A 20,456-nucleotide genomic window follows, 5' to 3' on the forward strand; every position below is an offset into this window, starting at 1 on the left:
GAACTTTCTAAGATTCACGTGTCTGGCCCTGACTGCCGAATGACGTGTCTGCAGTGGTGGGAGCCGCGTAGCACTAAGAGCTTGAGTTCTCCTGGTGGGTCACAGGGAACCAGATCCTGGTGCTCAGAGGGAGACAGCCGCCCGGGACTTTGCTGCCTGGGCCCTACGTGCCGGGTGACCTTGAGCAGGTGGTGGTCCCGCTCTGGGTGTGTCTGTGGTGGAAGTCATGGATTATGCAACAGACCACTGCCACACTGAGAGGATTCACACCACAGTGCTTTTGCTGTCGGTTTCTCGGGCTTGGCTGGGCTCAGCAGGTTGGTTCTTCCCCATCACTGCTGTTGGCCTGGATCACCTAGGCAGCGGCATCTGGCTGGTGCCGGCACACCCCGGTGGCCTCCTCTCCCAGGCCTCTCTCTGCATCACTGCTGCTGTCCAGCCTGGCCCCAGCATCGTACTGGAGGGATCCCAAGAGAGCAGAGGCTGATGGGAGAACTCACCCCCGCCCCCCGCCCCGTGTCACTTCTGCATCATGTGATTGGCCAAAAGCAGGGCTTGAGACCTGCCCACTTTCAAGGGGAGGGAGGTCGGCCCCGCCCCCGGGACCAAAGGGATCCTGGCAGGCAGCAGGTGTCCCCATCTGTGCAGTGAGTGCTGTGAGATCGTGCGCTGGCTGATGTGTGGGGGGTGAGGGGGTGGCAATGAGCTCATCTTGTTTGATGCCTCTAATTATAAGGCAAAAAAGTGCTCATGCATGACTGGTGTGGTTACCACCGCCGCACTGTGAGCGGGAGGCTCTTCTTATCGGTCCGTCTTTATTTTGAAGCATCGTGAGGTCCAGTGGGTGACACAGAGGCCATTTCCCAGCCAGGAGGCTGTGGGCGGTGCTCCAGGCACCGAAGCGTCTGCTCTGCCTCTCTTGTGCTGGGGGCCAGGCCTGCTGCAGAGAGAGTCATCACTGGCCAGGGTGCCAGGGGCTCCAACGTGGGGGAGGCGTGAGACTGCCCAGGAGGGGAAGTGGGGGCTGGCTGTGCTCTGCTCAGGACTGTCCAGTTGTGCCTGGACAGATCCCAGCTCTCCAGACACGATTCTGCCCCGGGGCCTTTGCACTGGCTGTGCCTCTGCCTGGGAGGCCCCTCCGCCCTTCCCCCGCCCGGCTCCTCCTCACTCTCCTCCCATCCCTGCTGTGGTGACGCAGCCTGGGGCCTGACCTCCTGGAATCAGGTGCGTCCACCCCCACGTTTTTGCTGCATGATCTCAGGCAAGCGATCTGACCTCTCTGAGCCTCAGTTTCCGCCTCTGCATAATGGGAGCAGTAACAGTGCCTACATCACGGGGTTGTTGGGACGATTGCATGACTAAGCCGTGGGGTTCTCGTGGTGCGGGCCCCGCCGCACACACGGCACAGGTGGGCTAGCGGGCCTCTGGCCAGCTCCTCGCCATGCTCCAGCTATTCCAGGGCGGCTCAGGGGTTAGAGACGGGAAGCAGCCTGTGCCTCCAGGCTCTTGACTCCATCCAACCCCGTTTCCCTCCTGAGCCAAGCCCGCTGTGCCCTGGACCCAGACCTCCGTGGGACTCCCGGGCGGAGGACGCTGTCACAGGCAGCCTTACTCACGTGCCATGCTCGTGCTCCCTGCACTGTTGCGGGAGGAAAGATGAGATCGCTGCCCTGGGCTCATGGCCTCAGAGGATCCAAGGAGTAGAGAGAAGCAAACCAAGCGGGGACAGGGTGACCAGGGAGGGACCTCCCTGAGGAGGTGACATTTGATCCAGACCTGAACAAGGTTGGGTGGGAGAGAGAGTCGTGCAGTCATAGCTCACTGCAGCCTCAAACTTCTGGGTTCAAGTGATCCTCCTGCCTCAGCCTCCCAAGTAGCTAGAAACACAGGCGTGCACCACCACTCCTGGCTAATATTTAAATTTTTTTTTTGTAGAGATGGGGGGGCTCACTATGTTGCCCAGCTGGTTTCAAACTTCTGGGCTCAAGCCGTCCTCCTGCCTCGGCCTCCCAAAGTGCTAGAGCCACGTCGCCTGGTCTTACATTTCTTTTTAAAGTAGAAGCAGTCTTCTTTTTTCTCCTTTTTCTCTTTGTTGGTAGTGTTTTGGGGGGACATGAAATTCATACTGAATTTCGTTGAAGGTTTTTCTGGATTCGTAGATGGGATCACAGAGTTTTTCACCGTTGGCTTTGGGTAACTTCGTAGATGTCCCCAAATACCCATTTCCCGGCCTGTCAAACAGTGATCATGAATTAGGTGGCAGCTGGATAAGATGTCCATAGGCACCTTCTGGCCACACGCCGCCGGGGAGCGGGCCGTGGGGGACGAAGGCAGAGGCGAGCGTGCTGGGTGGGACTGAGTGATGGTGCAGCCTTTTATTTCTAGATCGGCCTGTTTTTGGAGAAACCCAGGTTTTTCTCCAAAACATTGTGATTTCTAAGGTTGACCGAACCCAAACACCACAGGGCTTAGAACCAAGCTCAGGTGGGCCACTCCCTGAGGTGTGCTGGTGCCCAGGCGGGCCACTCCCCGAGGTGTGCTGGGAACGGTGGGTGCCCGGGACCGCGGATGTACCGGGTGACAGTTTACGGTGACTTACCTGTCTTGGGGCTGCAGGGCCAGGCAGGTACCTGAGTTCACGTCTCTCGTCACTTCCCGGTGGGGACTGTCAGTCGGGTGCTTCCTGTCCCCAAACAGGGACGCCATTGCCTACCACGCCAGGCCTGTATGAGGTTAGAGACGATCGCGCAGGAAGCCTGGCCATGTGGTTTCTCCCCAACGTTGTCGGAATCCTTCCACCTCTCCCAGCCTCAGTTTCCCCATGTGTCAGATGAAGCCTTGAGGAGTGGCTGCCTGGTCAGGCCGGGTGGGACTCTGCGTGAGGAGAGCTTGGTTGGCACCTGGAGCAGATATTTGCTGTTGCAGCCGTGTTGAACTTCTCACCCAAGGGTTTAACCTCAGGGGCCAGCACATTGGGGCGTCACCTGGGGTCATTCTGCCCCCTGGGGACACTGGGCCTTGTCTGGAGACATCTGTGGTTGTTACAGCTGGGGGATGCCCTTGGCATGGAGTGAGTAGAGGCCAGGGACGCTGCTCAGCACTCTACAGTGCCCAGGACAACCCCAGTGACCAGCCCAGAGAACAGTCCAGCCCTAAGTGCTGAGGGAGGAGACCCTGGTTTGCATGGGCTTTGGGGGGTGCCTGGAGGCCCCCAAACTGTTTGCATGTTGGTACACTCCTATCAAGAGAGAAGAGGCCTGAAGCAGGGCCGTTTGGTGTCACCGTGGGCAGGACTGTCCATCCCAGTCCACACCAGAGAGGAGTAGAAGCCGAGAATCGGCACCAGCCTTCCAGACCTTGGCAGTTGGTGTTTACTACGATTTACAAAAGCCTTGGTCCATGATGGAGGGAAAAGAAAGAGTGAACTCAGTCCTGCAGGCACAGACAGTGTGAGAAGCTCCAGCCTGCAGGACTGGCTGCCTTTCTGGTTAAGCCTTGACCAAGTCCCCCGACCTCCTTTAGAGACAAGCAAACTGTGAGGCCCTGGGGGATGACAAGAGTTTGGAGAAGGTTCCAGATGGTGTGTGTCACTGGGCAATACTTTTGCAACTAACGAGATCTGCATCTTCATTTTGCTTTTCTGGGACATAATTCACTGCCACAAAATTCACCCTTTGAAGGCGTCTTACTGCTTACTTATTGCAACTGAGTGAATTCTTTTCGGCGTATTCACAGAGTTGTTCAGTTGCTGCCACTAATTCTAGTACATTTCTATCACCCCGAAAGCAAACCCCGTGCCCAGTGGCTGTCACTCCCCATCCCTCCCCAGCCCCAGCACCCACGCATCCCCTCCCTGTCTCTCTGGATCAGCCTGTCCTGGGCATTTCGTAGAAATGGGGTCACACACTGCATGGCCTCTTGTGTCTGGTGTCTCTCGCTGAGCATGACGTCTTCAAGGTGCATCCGTGCCGTGGCCTGCTTCAAAGCCTCATTCCTTTTCATGGCTGAATAATCCATTATACAGATTATTAATGCTCCTTTGAATGTAAGAAATCCAAGTAAGACAAAGGAATTAAAAACTGTAACTCCTCCTGTTCCAAAGAAGTCCACAGATAGGCCGGGTGTGGTGGCTCATGTCTGTCATTGCAGCATGTTGGGAGGCCGAGGCGGGCAGATTACGAGGTCAAGAGATCGAGACCGTCCTGGCCAATATGGTGTAACTCTGTCTCTACTAAAAATACAAAAAAGCTGGGTGTGGTGGTGCGTGCCTATAGTCCCAGCTACTCGGGGGAGGCTGAGGCAAGAGAATTGCTTGAACCCAAGAGGCAGAGGTTACAGTGAGCTGAGATCTGTTTCAGTCAGCTATTGCCGTGTAACAAACCACCGCCAGATAGAGGCTTCAGACAACGATGTATTTGCTTGCGATTCTGTTATTTGGGTTGGGTTCAGCTGGGTGGTTCTTCTGTAGGTCATAGCTGGGGTTAGTCCTGTGGCTGTGGTCGGCAGTGGCAGGAAATTCAAGCTTGTCCTGCACTTGCCTGTCCAGCCCTCAACTGGGATGGCAGGAACAGCTGGGGCCGCCCGGCCTTTCTGCAGGGAGCCGGCCTCTGAGCGTCATGGCCCAGGTTCCCAGAGACGCAGTGAGAAGTGCCAGCCTTCCTCATGCCCATGCTGTCCCTTCCCTCCCAAGTCACACCACTGCCAAGCATCGCAGCCATCTGTGGACAGCCACAGAAGCCCTTTCTGCAGTTTAGTGAGAGAAGATTCTCGCATGGCCTGCCCTTGTCCACTGGGTCCTGGGCTGAGCCTCACCAGAGCTGAGGGTTGGCCCCGCCCCCTCTGGGTCCCCAACCCAGCCTGTGTCGTGGAGTGCTGCTGCCCAGCCTGGCCTTCCTGTCAGGTCCTCAAAAGGGCCTGTGGTCCCCGTGGTCAGAGGCCTTCACGGCGGGAGGCCAGAGGATGGGTTGTCCAGCGAATGAGAGAGGTGACCATGAGCTCTGGCCCAGGGTTGGTTCCTGCTTGCAGGATCGCAGGACCCCATGCCTGGGCCGTCCTCATGCACTCGGGTTGCAGTGTCATGGTGAGCCCGCACCTGTGCTGGGCGCCCAGCAGCTACCCTCTGGGCAGCGGCCCCACCCAGGGGTGCAGGCCCCCTGTGCTACTCTGACACACTTGGGTCCCAGTGCCGCCACTTTCTCACTGGCCCTCCCTTGCTGCCCTCAGAGAGCTTTGCCAGAGTCTGTGGGGGGCAGGTGACAGAGCAGGCCTGGGCCCCCTGTTGTGGGGATGACAACAGCCATATGCCAGGTGGTGCCATGTGCCGGGCAGTGAGGAGGGGATTCTTTGGCGCAGGGTGGCTGGGGGAGGCCTCTGAGGGGGTGATGTTTAAGCCAGGTCTGGGGTGAAGCAAAGGAACAAACCCTGAGGGAATCTTGGGACCAGCAGGCCAGGCAGAGGCACCGCTCATGCAGAGGCTGTGATGCAGGGTGGCGCTGGCGCTGGCGTGCTGGAGGGACAGCCAGGGCCTGTGTGGCTGGAGCGGAGGGAGGAGCGGAGGGCAGGGAGGGGGCCACGCACGGTCTGGTGGGGTAACAGGGCCTGGTCTTTACCTTGCAGGGCTGTAGTGGGGCCTGGGGAGACCCTTGTCTGCGGTGGGGATGGGGTGGGTGGACCCCTTTCCCAGAACCCCTCCCCTGCCCTGAGCTCTCCCTGGCCCCCCAGTCCCCGGCTTCCTCATCCTGGACCTTCCAGGGCGCTGCCCACTCTCCCCTGACCCCCACTGCCTCCAGGCCTGGGGCTTCCTCCTCCCAGCCACGGGGGCCTGGACTTCGGTCATGCAGGGATGAGGCCACCACTGTGCCTGTCCCGCCTGCTGTTGCGGGGCCCTGCAGGTACCCACGTGGGTCGAGGTGCCTTCCACCCACCCTCGAGCTTGCCCTCACTGGGCCTTCTGCCCTGCGGCGCTGTCAGTGAGCCTAGCTTGCGCCCTGTTTCCTCTCACTGCAATGCCTCCCTCCCTCCGGCCACCTGTCCAGGCCTCTCTGTCCCCATTCTTACTCTGGGTCTTACTGTGGAGCCAGCCTGACAGTCCGCCTCCTCCCGCAGTTTAGTCATTCGCTGCCTCAGTGTCCACGTCAGACAGATGTGGAGAGGAAGCTCTGGCAGAGGCCTGTGTGCAGAGAGAAGAGGAACGGGTATCTGTCAGTCCATGAGTCAGTCAACAAATGCCCAGGCTGTCAGCCCAGGGTAGGCCCCATCCTGAGGGAATCCCCGGGGTCACCAGGAGAGACCAGGCTGGTCTGCAGGATGGGGTGGCGTCGGTGGGGTGCAAAGGTGGCTGGTGTGGGACACGGCGTCCAGGGGGCACGGCAGGGCCAGGGCAGAGACTGGGCACAGGCCAGGGAACAGCGGGTGCAGAGGTGGCCATGTGTCCCCGTGGAGAACGGCAGTGCCTCGAGGGCTCGAGCTGGCTTCAGCCACACTTTACAGGCAGAGACTGAGGCTCGGAGAGAAGCCCTGGGCACACAGGGAGGTGGGGTGGCCGATGAGGTCAACGTGCAGCCAGCAATCAGAGCCATGTGCCGCAGGCCCGGGTCGCGTTGCCGCCAGGTCCTGTGATGGGGCCAGGAGAGAGGGGCCCCAGCGGCAGAGCCCCCGCCTTGGGCACTCAGTCTGGCCACAGGAAACTGCTCAGAGGGGCCACCTCCCGGCTCTGCGGCGCGGCACGCCTCTCCTCCCCCGACTATTTTTAAAACCTAATTTCCTCGAAAACGGGGTGGCTCATTCTGCAGATAATTAGTCACGTCTCAGGCTGAGCAGAGCTCGATGTCATGACAGCCCCTCATGGGGGTCACGGCAGGCTCTGTGCCGGAGTGGGCCTCGTGGGGAGCAAGGATTGAGTGAAAATGGCGCTTACCTGCCCACTCGACCGGGCGGTGGTTGCAAGGCTCTGCTTCCTCCCCTGTCCCCTCTCCTCCACAGGACACTCGGCTCTGGTCTCCCCTTGCTGTCCCTGCCTGCCTGCCCTGGGAGCCCCACATTTTCCCTGGGGTCCCCCAACCGACTGCATCCCCTCCCCGTCCTGCTCCACCCCCGCCTTGGTGCTTCGGCCCTGGCCAGTCCCTTAACCTACAGGCCCCCAGTGCAGGGCCGTTCCCAGCAGGGCCCGAGCTGGCCGTCCCTCTCCTCTCCCCCTTGTCAGCCAGCTCAGGCGAGTTGGGCAGGTGAAGATGTGGAACCAGGAAGGGAAACTGAGGCAAGGGGCCTAGACCCAATGCAGGTGACCCTGAGGTGCCTGGTGAGGTCAGCAGTGCCGGGTCTGGAGGGCCTCACCGTGTCCACTCAGTCCCGGGGCAATAGGGAGCCTGGGAGAGTCCGGGCAGGGGTGGACCCGAGGGCTGTGACCTCTCAGCCTCGGGGCCACTGAGGAAAACAGCTGAGTCACCCAAGTGGGTGTGGGGGAGCCCCAGAGGGGCGGTTTCGGGAGTAGAGTCAGGACTGTGGGCAGGGAGGCCCCAGACAGGCCGAGCAGGGGGACGCCCAGGCCCCTGATGAGGTCTGGAATGTCCCGCCCCGGCCCACCACTGGCTTCCTGCCCTCTCTTCTTTTCCTTCCCCCACACCCTGGACGTAAAACCGTGAATTGTTCTGCTCCAGGGCACCAACCCAAACATCACGTCAGCATCCAGCACCTTCCGCCCCCCGCAGCCCAGAGCAGGCCCTGTGTGGCCTGTCAGAGACCTGGGGCGACCAGCCTTGTCCTCTGGAAGGACGGAGAAGCAGCCCCGTCCTTCCCTGCACCAGGGCAGGCAGCCGGAATCCTGAGTCACCTCCCTCCCTCCGTCCCCGCCCCCGCCCCTGCAGTGAGCACCGCGGTCCGTCCCCCAGTTCCTTCCATGGCCCTTCCAGGTGCCCACCCAGCCCCGCAGGGCGCCCAGGTGACCCGAGGGGAGGACCCTTCCGCTGTTCTGGCTGCCTCGAGAAGTACGCCCCCTCCCATGCAGGACTGGGGTCCTCACTGGAGGGCCACGCCCAGTGTGAGGTCCTGGGCTGCCCAGACAAAGTCCCTGGGACTGGGGGGCTTGGAGCAGCAAGCCTGGAACAGGCATTTGTTCTGGCTCTGCTCTGGAGGCCAGAAGCCCGAGGTCCAGGAGTGGGCAGGGCTGCACCCTCCCGACCCACCGTGGAGAAGCTTCATGCCCCTCTGCTCCGCGTGCCTCCAGGCATCCTTGGCGTCTCTGGGCCTGCAGGAGCGGTGCCCTCCCCGCCTCCACCCCACATGGCATCTTGGCCTCTCCGAGCGGCTTCTCTTATAAGGACAGCAGCGGATCCAGGGCCCACCCTACTCCGGCACGACCTCATCTTACCCAGTGACATCAGCAGAGACTGTCTTTCCAAATAAGGTTGCAGGCTGAGGTTCTTGGAAGGACGTGAACGTCGGGGGGACACTGTCCAACCCCGCACCCCCAGGCAGGCATGGGGACTGATCACGACAACAGGGCCCCACCAGCGTCTCAGATGCGGCCCCCTCCCCGGCCTGCCCTGAGCCTCCTGACCCCGGCCCCTTCCCCGGCCTGCCGCTGCCCCAGGCTCCTGACCCCGGCCCCTTCCCCGGCCTGCTGCTGCCCCAGGCTCCTGACCCCGGCCCCTTCCCTGGCCTGCCCTGAGCCTCCTGACCCCGGCCCCTTCCCCGGCCTGCTGCTGCCCCGGGCTCCTGACCCTGGCCCCTTCCCCAGGCTGCCCCTTGCTCCGAGGCTCCTGACCCCAGCAAAGTTTTCCACCTCGTGCTTTCGCCGGGTCCCTGGCGGTTCTGACCTGGCAGCAGAGCGAAGTCGTGCCTTCAGTGCCTTCAGTTCCTTCAGTGCCTGCGGTGGACGTATTTTCAGACGGCAGGGCGGTCGCCGCGCGCGGCCTCTAGATGGGACACGTGGGTCTCCCGTGCACCCACTGAGAGCAGCACAGGGGGCCGAGGGGCACTGACAGGGTGGGGCGTCGATGACCCAGGCCCGGGTTTGACTCTCCTTCGGCGTGACCTTGGGTGGGTTCACCCCTCCCTCTGACAGTCTCTTTCCGTGTCTTAGAACAGAGGGGCTCCCTCCCTCTGCGTGCTTTGCTGGCTTTGTGAGGCCTTGGTCCAGAAAGACTTCTTGTCTCGGGAAATTCTCCTCTGTCCCCTCTCCCCAGTCCACCCCCAGCCGGGTCCCCACCCCCGACGGTCCCCATCTGCACCCCGGACTCCACAGCCACCTCCTCACCTGTCTGCACCTCCCTGAGCCTCGCCCAGTTGGCCCCTCACGTGTCCTGGCCTCCCCTGCTGGCCTGGAAGCCAGGGCCAGACCAGTTCCAATGCACTGCTGCCCAGCCCAGAGCAGCGAGGCAGCCAGAGGGCTGAGCCCCACGGAGCAGGGCACGTGCCACACCCTCCTGCCCGCATCCCGGCGCAGCCCGAGCGTCTCCACGGGCTCATAATAATCCCCTTTGAGGGCCTGCCTCAGCACCCCCAGCTGCAGGACCTTGGCCAGCCCTCCCTTCCCCGACCCTCAGCCTGTTCCTCTAGGACTGGGGAATGGAGTGAGAAGGTACAGGCAGTGCTGGGGCGGAGTCAGCCCTGCCCCACAGCCCCTGTGTGATTCAAGACACATTTGTCTCCATGCCCTGGGCCCCGGGTGGTGCCAGCATTGGAATCCAACAGGGAGGCGCTCCCCTTCGGCAGCCGCCTCTGCGTGAGCCTGGAGAACGCTGCTGTGATCCATGCAGCAGCGTGGCCGCCTCAGCCACCGTGTGACCTTTGCACCGCGGCTCCCTCCGCCTGGATCCCTCCTGCTCCCCCGGCATCCTTGTTCGGCACTGAGCTTAGACACGACCAGCCCAGGGAAGCCTCCCTTGCTGATCCGCACCCCACCTGTCACCCCACATCAAACACCTAGCCCTGCGCCCACCCCTGTGGACCGTGAGCCCCTTGAGGGCGAGGCCAGGTCTGCTCAGGGCCCGCGTGGTGGATGCCAGTGCGTGCGCTCCCTGCAGTCACCGACACCACTGCCCGCCTCAGGGCTCCAGGGCCAGGAGTCCGGCCCCAGAACAGCCTCACCAGCCTAGAGTCAAGCTGTGGGCAGGGCTGGGCCCACCAGAGGCTGCAGAGGAGAATCCGTTTCCTGCCTTTCCCAGCGTCTAGAGGCGCCCACACCTGTCGGCTCAGGTTCCTTCCTCCCCCCTCACAGCCACGGCACAGCCTCTTCCCCTCTCTCTCTGACTCACCCGCCTACCTCCTCTCGTGAGGACCCTGTGAGGACATCGGACTCCCAAGTCCCCCAGGATCATCTCCCGTCGGTCTCAGGGCCCGTAATCACAGCTGTAGAGTCTGTTCCCATTCTCCAGATGAGGACCCCAGGGCCCCGCTGCTGGGAGCCAGGGTTGCGAATGTGGTCCTGGGTCCTAGGAGCCGAGTCTCGCCTGTTCCCCTCGTCCCAGCCTCCTTGTGTGGACGGAGCTTTGGCTCAACCCAGCAGGCCCCTGTCGTCCTCTCTGGAGCTGAACCCAGCAGGCCCCTCTTGTCTCTCGTCCTCTCTGGAGCTGCGGCCCAGGCCCTGCTGCAGGCGCTGACCGGAGGCTGTGGGCCCAGGACCCAGGGCAGGGTTGGGGGTCTCCTCGCAGGCTCCCTTATCGTTCCACAAACCTCACCTTGGAGAGGGATGGGGAGGGCGCCAGCCCTGGGGACCCCTGGCCAACTCCCACTGACTGCAGCTGCTTGGGTGCTGCTGGGCGCTCCCCACAACTCCAGCCTGCCCTCGCCCCAGCAGGGGCCTGCACCCCTCACTCCCCACGCTGGCACCTGATTTCCCCATGCCCGAGCCTCTCCTGGCACCTGCCTCTGGGGAAGCGGGGCTTAGTCAGTTCAGACCTGCTCAGCCGGTGACTGCCCAGAACCTGATGTCTGGGCGTGAAGGGGGTCAAGAGCCGGGGGAAGTTTGCTCCCCACTTCCCCTCCCCTCCTCCAGGCAGGTCCAAGCCCCAGGCCCTTCATGGTGGGTGCCAAGCCTGGGCGTCACCGGCTGCCCACCTCCCTGAAGCTAGAAAGCCTCTGCCCTGCTCTAGGCCCCAGTGACCGCCAACCAGGGTGACCATGGCAGATCTCAGCGGCCCCCGCCCTCATCACATCCTCCCAGCACACTCAGTCCATGTCTTCACGTGTGTGTAGCCTTGAGACAGGCCCCATGCAGAGTTACACACGCCAGGCCTGGGGGGCCAGGAGATGGGCCGGGGGCTGGGCCCAGGGCTCCCGGGGGGTCCCCAGTTTCCTGTCTGATACCGGTTTGTCTCTTCTGCAGGTTTGGCTCAGAAGAAGGCAGCCCCAACAGAGGTGAGTGTCTGGAGGGGACGAAGGGCCTGGGGTCCCCACCCTGACCGCTTCCTCCCTACCCGTGGAGAAGCTGTGTGGCCTGAGGCAGCTCACCGCACCTTTCTGGGCCCCAGATGCCATCCAGTGTCCACAGGCAGGATGAACATGAGGTCTGTGCCAGCCGTGTCTTGAGAGGTCAGGGTGAAATTCTGTGATGGAGGAGGGGGCCCCGCATTTGAGGGGCCGCGCCCCCAGTGGCAGGGGTGCCTGGTCAGGGCTGCAGGGGCAGGAAGGGCTTCTCTGGGTTCCAGGCCACGTGGAGCCAGGACTCTGGGGGGTGGGCGGTGGGGAGAGAGCAGCTCTCACAGGGGCACTGGGGGCAGGAATGGAAGACCCAGCTGGAGGGTCAGATGCTGCCCAGAGGGCGATGCCTGAGGCTACCAGCTCCACCCATACCATCGGTGTCTGTGAGCCACACAGGCGTAGTGCACAGGCTGTGTGCAGCCTACGTGTGCGTGTTTGTGTGCGTGTGCGCGTTTGCCTGTGTGCATTTGCCTGTGTGCACATGTGTTTGCAGGTGTGCATGTTTGCCTGTGTGTGCGTGTGTTTGCCAGTGTGCATGTTTGCTTGTGTGCGCGTGTGCACGTGTGTTTGCCTGTGTGCACGTGTGTTTACCTGTGTGCGTGTTTGCCTGTGTGCATGTTTGCCTGTGTGCGCATGTGCACATGTGTTTGTGTGCATGTTTGCCTGTGTGTGTGTGCACGTTTGTGTGCATGTTTGCCTGTGTGCACGTGTGCACGTGTTTGCCTGTGTGCGCGTGTGCACGTGTGTTTGCCTGTGTGTGCGTGTGCACGTGTTTGCCTGTGTGCATGTTTGCCTGTGTGCGCGTGTGCATGTGTGTTTGCCTGTGTGCGTGTGTGCACGTGTGTTTGCTGGTGTGCATGTTTGTGTGCGCGTGTGCACGTGTGTTTGCTTGTGTGCATGTTTGCCTGTGTGCACGTGTGCACGTGTGTTTGCTTGTGTGCATGTTTGCCTGTGTGTGTGCACATGTGCGTGTAGATGGGTCCTTTCCATGCCCTGTCATTGCTGCCTCTCTTCTCCGGAGAGCTTTCTCTGCACAGTGGCCCTGCCTTTGCAGCTTCTGCCAGCCCCGTGGCACCTAGTGGCCTTCTTCCCAACCCCAGTGGGCGCAGTGGGGTGGGCCGTCCGCCGAGGGCGCTCGAGCTGCTGCATCTCCTGTTTTCCCGCTTGCAGTCCTCAGGGCACCTGTATCCTGAGCCCCATTCCCAGGAGGAGTCCCCAAGGCACCCGCCCCACCTGGGCCGCCCTTGGGCCCTGCGTCCATAGCCAGAGGTGGGAGGGCTTTGTCCACCAGGCCTGGGACCCTGGGATCCTTCTTCAGAGTCCCCCGGCCTGGGGGCAGTGTGGAGGGTGGCGCGGGTGGCGGGATGAATTACTGGGGAGAGTCTGCCCCCTGGTGGCCTCCCAGGAGAATGCATGGAACATGGCTGAGCAGCGTCGGCTGCGGAGGGAGGGCAGGGCAGGGGTCAGGGCTGCAGGAGCGTCTCTGGGGCCGATAGCAGTGGGATGGGGTCTGGCCAGTGGAGGGTCCGTGGCCTCTCCTAGCAAACGCAGTGGTGCTCCTTATATGATGGTGCCAGGCGGGGCTGTTCTCCTTGGTTGGCCTCTGTGTCCCTTCAGGCTCCCACGGCCCCTCTTCACATCCTCCCACGAGGGTAGCAGGCTGAGGCCCCCTGGGGTTGGCAGCTCACCCATGTGCTGGGATGCCTGCGCTGCCCGACAGCTTGTAGGAGCCGGGCCTGACCCTGGCCAGTGAGACCATCTCCCTCAAGGACGAGATGCTCTTTACAATCCTTCCACCCCAGGGGTCTCACAGTTAGGGGCCCTGGTGAGGAAGAGGGGTTACGACTCCCACCAGCACCTCAGGTGGTGGATGGGACGCGCTGAGGCTGGCCTGGCTCACACCGTGTTGGCAGGAAGCCTAACCCCCGCTCTGTTCCCACCCCCACCTCAGTCCTGTTTTTTTGTTTTTGTTTTTGTTTTTGTTTTTTTTTGAGACGGAGTCTCGCTCTGTCGCCCAGGCTGGAGTGCAGTGGCTCAATCTCGGCTCACTGCAAGCTCCGCCTCCCGGGTCCACACCATTCTCCTGCCTCAGCCTCCCGAGTAGCTGGGACTACAGGTGCCCGCGGTCCTGTTTTTAAAAAATACCCACTTTACTGAGATGTGATTCACATGCTATACAGCTCACCCTCTGAAGTGTGCAGTAAATGACTTTTGGTACATTCACAGAGTTGTGTGGGGACATCTGTGGTTGTCACAACTGGGAGGTGCTCCTGGGATGGAGTGGGTGGAGGCCAGGGATGCTGCTCAGCACCCCAAAGAACAGTCCAGCCCCAGTGTCCACAGCACCTGGGGGAGACCCTGAAGTTAGGGGGCTGGGGCTGCCCAATCCTCTTTCCCTTCTCGAGGACCCAGAGGTCTCCACCACAGAGTGAGCGCTTCTGGGTGTCCAGTGTGGGACACTGAGGGGCCCCAGCCAGCCCACTAGGCGCCCGTGGGTGAGGGACCTCCTGCTGCATCTCGGAGTTGCCCGGACCTGCCCCCTGCCCTGTGCACCCCTGCTGGGCCCAACAACTAAACTCTTTCTTCCCAGGGTTTCAGAGCACACCCTGCCCCGTTGGGTGTGCTCCTCACGGAGTTAACGCTTCCTGCTTCCTCTTCCCAGGCCCTGTCGATGACGGCACAGCCGGGCCCTGGCCATGGGAAGAAGTTGGGCCATCGAGGTGTGGACGCATCTGGCGAAACCACCTACAAGAAGGTTCCTCGCTCCCCTTAGCTGGCTGGGGGGAACGGGAGGGAGCGGAGGGGCGGGAGTTCCCACTGGTACCATCGATGGGGCCCGTCACCCCCGACACAAACCAGGGTCTGCACAGGGACAGGTGTGGGCTGTGTAGGGCAGAGACTCGAGTCCTCAGTCCTGGACAAGGCCCCGCTGTTTGCTGTCCTTGCCGGGCGGCTGGGCAGTGTGCTCCGTGGCTCAGCCTGGCTGCAATGTCTGCCCGGCTCTGAGTCCTTGAAACCTTGGGCAGAGCCTGGGCTCTCGGCTCTGGTGAGGGAGAGGGGTTACGGGCCCCGCCACCACCTCGGGCGGTGGACGGGACACTCTGGTGTGTCTGGCTCACACCATGTTGGTAGGAAGCCTGACCCCCGCTCTGTTCCCACCCCCATCTAGGGCTTGTTTTTTCAAAAATAACTGTTTTACTGAGATGTGATTCATATACTGTACAATTCAGCCTTTAAAGTGTGCAGTAAATGACTTTTAGTGCATTTGCAGAGTTGTGCAGCCATCACCTCTAATTCCAGAACATTCCATCAGCTCAAATAGCAACCCTGTCCCCATTAGCAGTCGCCCCCCATCCCCCACTCCCAGCCCCGGCACCCCGCATCCCTTTCCTGCTGCTGTGGATTGGCCTGTCCTGGACGTTTCATGGAAATAGAATCACACAGTGTGGCTTTCTGTGTCTGGCGTCTCTCACTGAGCGTGGCGTCCTCAGGGTTCATTCGCGCTGGGGCCCGCGGCAGAGCCTCGCTCCTGTTCACGGCTGAGTCGTGTTCTGGCACGTGGGGCGCCCGTGCTGCGCTTGTCCTTTGCTGCGTCGTGGACGCTGGCGTGGTTCACACTCCTGGCCGTTGTGAATTGTGCTGCTGAGGACACGTGTGTGTCAGTCTGTGTGTGGATATGTGTGTTCGTTTGTCTTGGGCAGACACCCAGGAGCAGAACTGCCAAGTCACATGTAACTCAGTGTCACTTTTGAGGAACTTGCAAACTGTTCTCCGCAGCCGCTGTACCATTTTCCACGCCCAGCAGCGGTGACTGAGGCCCGGTGTCCCTGCATCCTCACCAGCCCTCGTGATTGTTGTCTCTGATTCTGGCGTCCTCGTGGGTGGGTGTGAGGTGGTGTCTCTTCAAGGTGTTTTTTTGTGTGTTTGTTTTTGTAGAGACAGGGGTTTTGCCACGTTGCCCAGGCTGGTCTCAAACTCCTAGGCTCAGGCGATCTTCCCACCCTGGCCTCCCGAGTGGCCGGGATTCCAGGCGTGAGCCACCGCGCACGGCCTCCCTGTGGTTTGATTTGCTTTCCCTTGGTACCCAGTGACATGGAGCGTCTTTGCGGGCTTCAGGGCCATTTGTACGTTATCTCCGGGCACATGTCTGTTCTGTCCGTGGCATCTCGGGGAGGTGAACGTGCAGGCCAGACCCCCACCACCCAGAGTGTGGCTTAGGAGGGAGGCAGCGACCGAACCTGGGCAGTGGCAGAAACCAACTCCCGACCTCCCTCCCTGCCCCCTCGCACCTGCGACGGGAGGACTGGAGGCCAGAGTTAGAGACCAGAGGTATGGGCCAGCTTCCCAGGGCTGACGTGAACATGGCCCCGAGAGCACACAGTGAGAATAATGCTGACAATGCTGGTGGCAAATATAACAGCAGCTGGCAGGGCGCAGTGGCTCACGCCTGGAATTCCAGCACTTTGGGAGGCTGAGGCGGTTAGATCCTGAGGTCAGGAGTTGGAGACCAGCCTGGGCAACATGGCGCAACCTTGTCTCTACTAAAAATACAAAAAAATTATTAGTCAGGTGTGGTGGCGCGTGCCTGTAATCCCAGCTACTCGGGAGGCTGAGGCAGAGAATAACTTGAACCTGAGAGGCGTAGGCTTCAGTGAGCCGAGATCGCCCCACTGCACTCCAGCCTGGGCAACAGAGCAAGACTCTGTCTCAAAAAAATAAATAAATAAAATAACGGCCAGGCGCGGTGGCTCACGCCTGTAATCCCAGCACTTTGGGAGGCCGAAGCGGGCGGATCACGAGGTCAGGAGATCAAGACCATCCTGGTTAACATGGTGAAACCCCGTCTGTACTAAAAATACAAAAAATTAGCCAGGCGTGGTGGCGGGCGCCTGTAGTCCCAGCTACTTAGGAGGCTGAGGCAGAGAATGGAGTGTGAACCGGGAGAGTGGAGCTTGCAGTGAGCTGGGGATCAGCCACTGCACTCCAGCCTGGGTGACACAGCAAACCTGTCTCAAAAATAAACAAAAATATGCTGTAGCTGACACCACATGTTCCCAAAGAGGCCAGAACCATTGTACCCGTCCTGTCTACAGGCAGGAAACTGAGGCCTGAAGCTGGCCATATATGGGTTACCCCAGTGTGACCCGCTGCATTACTTAGAAGGCAGCTAGCAGGAACCCATCAGAAGGCGTGCTGAAAGTAGTCACAAAGGCATCTCCATGTAAAGCGGTACCCCTAAAACAAAACCCTGACAGTGAACCAGCCCTTGCTAAAATTTGGAGCTGTTTCAAAATGTGAGAACCTTCCTAGAACCTAGCTAGCCAACAGGACTGGAGGGGCTGGTGGCCAGCAGTGCAGCAGCCACAGCCAAGCCCTGTCCTGGCTGTGTGGCCAAAGGGAGGGTAGCTACTTGGCCTGATGTCCATGGCTCAACAGCTGCAGGACAGACCCGAGGCCACGGGGGAGGAGGGTTGGCAGGTCTGCGAAGTCCCGAGCTGCAGCTGGACCACGGTCTCCACCCCTGGTGCATAGGCGGGTGCAGGGCAGCGGGGTGGCAGGGGGCCCTGGCCTCTGGAGTCTCCCATAGACCACCTCCTCTACCCTGAAGGTAGCCATCCAGCTGGGCATGGCTACACACTGCCCAGGCCACCTGGGCTCCAAGGCACGGCGATGTGCTCCATGCAGGACTTCCTACGTGGTGGGAGAGCATCTTTCTTCCCCAGGTGGGGCGGGGCCGGGGCCTCAGGAGGCCTCACCCGGCTGCGCGCCAAGCTGTGACATGGAGTGGCCTGTCCTGGCCGCCCTTCTCTGCTGAAAGCAGCACCTGGCCCCTCACCAGGCCTCCTTGGCCTTGAGCTCTGGCCTCTGTCAGCAGGACATTGGTTTTGCTGCTAAATCAGGACCCAGTGTAAGCAGTTTAGAACAGGGAAAAAGAGGCCAAGTCACAGTGGCTCAAGCCTGTAATCAGCACTTTGGGAGGCAGAGGCAGGTGGATCAGTCAGGAGATCAAGACCACATCCTATGCTTTCTGGTGAAAGCGCCGTCTCTAAATAAAAATAAAAAAACCCTGCTTGAGGCCGAGGGTTAAGTGAGAGCCTGTAGTCTAGCTTCTTTCCCGGGGGCTGAGGCAGGAGAATCGTAAACCACAGGAGGGTGGAGCTGCAGTATGAGCTGAGATCCGGCCACTGCCTCTAGCCTGGTGACAGAGTGAGACTCTGTCTCAAAAAACAGAGGAAAAAGAAAGAAAGATAGGCGGGCCTTGATTGGCTCAAGCCTGTAATCAGCACTTGGGGAGGCCGAGGCAGTAGGATCGAGGTCAGGAGATGAGACCATCCTGGCTAACTGCAGTGAAACCCGTCTCTACTAAAAATACAAAAAAATGGCGGTAGCGGTGGGCGCCTGTAGTCAACTTCTCGGGGGGAGGCTGAGGCAGGAGGGAGTAAGTGAACCGGGGAGGTAGACTTGTAGTGAGCTGAGATCCGGCCACTGCACTCCAGCCTGAAGCGGCCAGGCGAGACTCCGTCTCACAAAAAAAAGAAAAAGATAGAGATTGAAGCTCTTTTCACAATCTACAAATACCAGCGGGCAGTGCAGGGCTGGTCAGGAGGCTCCATGGTGTTGGGGTCCTGGGATCCTTCTGGTCACCCCACACCACCATCCTCAATATACAGCTTTGTGACCAGTGGCCCCAGGTGGCTGCCCAGGCTCCTCCCATCACGGCTGCATTCCAGCCACAGGAGGAAAGAGAAGGAGAACAACACAGCCTTTCCCTTTAGAACATAACCAGTGTTTCTGCTGCACTTGTGTCATTGGCTGGGTGCAGTCACATGACCACACCAAGCTGCAAGAGCCTGGGGCGGTGTGGTCCTATTCTTGGCAGCCATGTGCCTGACCAACACTGTGGGCCCTATTGTTAATGAAAGAAGGGAGGGTGGTTACTGGGGGACAGTTCCATCAGGAGCCCCATGTTGCTTGTGGGATTGGGCCATTTCTAGGAAGCCTTGGAGCTCAGCCGCTAGAGGCACTAGGAGGGGCCATGGCAGGGGTGGGGGAGAGGTGCCCACCCCCCTCACAGGCTTCCTCCTGTCCTTCCTCCACAGTGAAGGCAGCAACCTCACCCCCGCCCACCACTTCCAGGACTTCCGTTTCAAGACCTATGCACCTGTCGCCTTCCGCTACTTCCGGGAGCTCTTCGGGATCCGGCCAGACGATTACTTGGTAAGCGTATTTGCTATTATGGGCTTCCTGGCTTGAAACAGAACATGTGTTGGGTCTCGGAGGGTCTGTGGGTCAGGCACTGGGGGCAGCCTCCCTGGGTTCCTGGTGTAGGGTTGTGGTGAGGTTCGGGGCCGGGGTCTCCGTGAGACTCACTGGGGAAGGGGGAGGGATCGGCCTCCAAGCTCACATCGCTGGCGGCTGCAGAACTCCGTCCTGGCTGGCGTTGGCTGGGAGCCTCCTCCATTCCTTGTCATATGGGTCTTGTCATCAAAGCGTCTGCTCACCAAAGGGATGGTACAGTTTTCTGCAGCCTGGTGCCAAAGTGACTGACCCATCTTCAGACTTAGGGTTAGAACAAGGCCCTGGGACGTGGGTGCCACTGGGGGCCAGCGTAGAGTCGGGCCTCCCAAGCTCTAGCCGTGGCTTTGTTGTTTCCAGTTAGAAAAGTCAAAATCTAGGCCAACCCCTTTGACCTAGCAGCCCATCATCCGGGCTCCTGACAGAGGCGTGTGGAAGGCGGCGCTCACCGCGGCGGCCCCGGAGCTCACCAGCGCCAGCACCACTTCTCAAAGCTCCGGGTGGCCTTTTCCCAAGCCTGCCGGTCATTCTGAGGACTTTGTGTCAGGGAAAACGCGAACTCCGCAGACAAGTGCGGTTGGCGTTCTGGCTGTCACGGCAGCGCGGTCCCCGGGGCCGGGAGCCTGTGGTTCTCCGATCCTGCCCTCACCCACGGTGGTCGGTTCCTTGTGCCTGTGGTGGTTGCTGACCGTGCAGGCGTTTGGTTTCTCTCAGGCTGTAGGAAGTGCCCGAGGCTGCGCTCTTCCGGGGAGAATGAGCATGTGCTGCAGCCGGGGGTACATGCGACCCCCCGAGAACTCCAGCCCTGTTCAGGTGCCCGGGAGTCACCATGCCCCTAGGCTGTGTCACCAGGGCCCAGCCTCCTGACTTCAGCGTCCCAGCGTTTGCCTGAGCTCGGCAGGGCAGTGGGGAGTGAAAAGACAGCTGGGGTTTTTGCCTAGAAATGGCCCTCGGGTGACCTGGACGCCCCCGTGTGAGGCGGCCGGGAATGGGAGGCGGCGGCCTGGCTCATAGCAGAGACGGCGCCCGCGTCCGTTAGCAGGAGTGGACGGATACAAGGCGAGCTGGGCCGTCTGGGTCTCTCCTAGAACCCGATGAGACCGCATTCCGGGGCCTCAGGCCGGGTGTGCGCCCACAGCGTCTTGGGGGCCAGCCTGGTGTTGGTGACCCCCGAATCCTCCCCAGGAGTGTGAGAATTCTCCTGGGGGCCCCCAGCCTCTGTCCAGGCTGTGGTGTGCATGTGGCCATGAGCCAGTGGCAGGAGGACGGGCCAGTGTGCGTGTTGCCGTCCACAGGGCCCCTGAACCTGAGTGGGGACAGGTGGGGCTCGGGGGGCACTGGGGGTTGCCGGTACTTCTCTGATTGGACAGCTGAGGTCACAGTCCACGCTGGTAAAAGGGGTGGCCCCAGCAAGGCCCCAGCTCAGGACAGCCAGGAAGGAGAAGGCAGAGGTTGGACGCGGGGTGGGGCTCAGCCCTGCCCAGCAGTCAGCGGAGGGTAGAGAGGAGGCCGAGGTCAGTGGCACGGCTGCCGAGAGCCCCAGCACCGACGAAGGAGGCCTTGGGGGGTTGTCCTGGCACTGCCTGGCTCAGAAACCCACTCATGGGGCCTGCTTCCCCGTGGCAGCTGAGGCCCATGGAGGCCACAGCCCTGCAACTGCCATGAGCCGTGTGGCTTCAGAATTTCCGTCGTTGGTGGTGTTTGCACAAAGCCGAACGTGCCTTTCCGCAGTGTTTTCCACT

At 60.9% G+C, this 20,456-nt stretch overlaps 1 protein-coding gene across 1 annotated transcript in view; it reads left to right on the forward strand.

Annotated features, from left to right (window-relative positions):
• Nucleotides 1-20,456, forward strand: part of LOC101026303 (phosphatidylinositol 4-phosphate 5-kinase type-1 gamma) — a 52,839-nt gene that overhangs the window by 16,371 nt on the left and 16,012 nt on the right. The window contains 5 exon segments of the mRNA XM_031660122.1: nucleotides 11,324-11,355; nucleotides 14,081-14,173; nucleotides 17,006-17,119; nucleotides 17,122-17,141; nucleotides 18,519-18,636. Of these exon segments, the coding sequence (XP_031515982.1) occupies nucleotides 11,324-11,355; nucleotides 14,081-14,173; nucleotides 17,006-17,119; nucleotides 17,122-17,141; nucleotides 18,519-18,636 (377 nt within the window).

Source organism: Papio anubis, chromosome 20, assembly GCF_008728515.1.
Source record: "Papio anubis isolate 15944 chromosome 20, Panubis1.0, whole genome shotgun sequence".
NCBI lineage: Eukaryota > Metazoa > Chordata > Mammalia > Primates > Cercopithecidae > Papio > Papio anubis.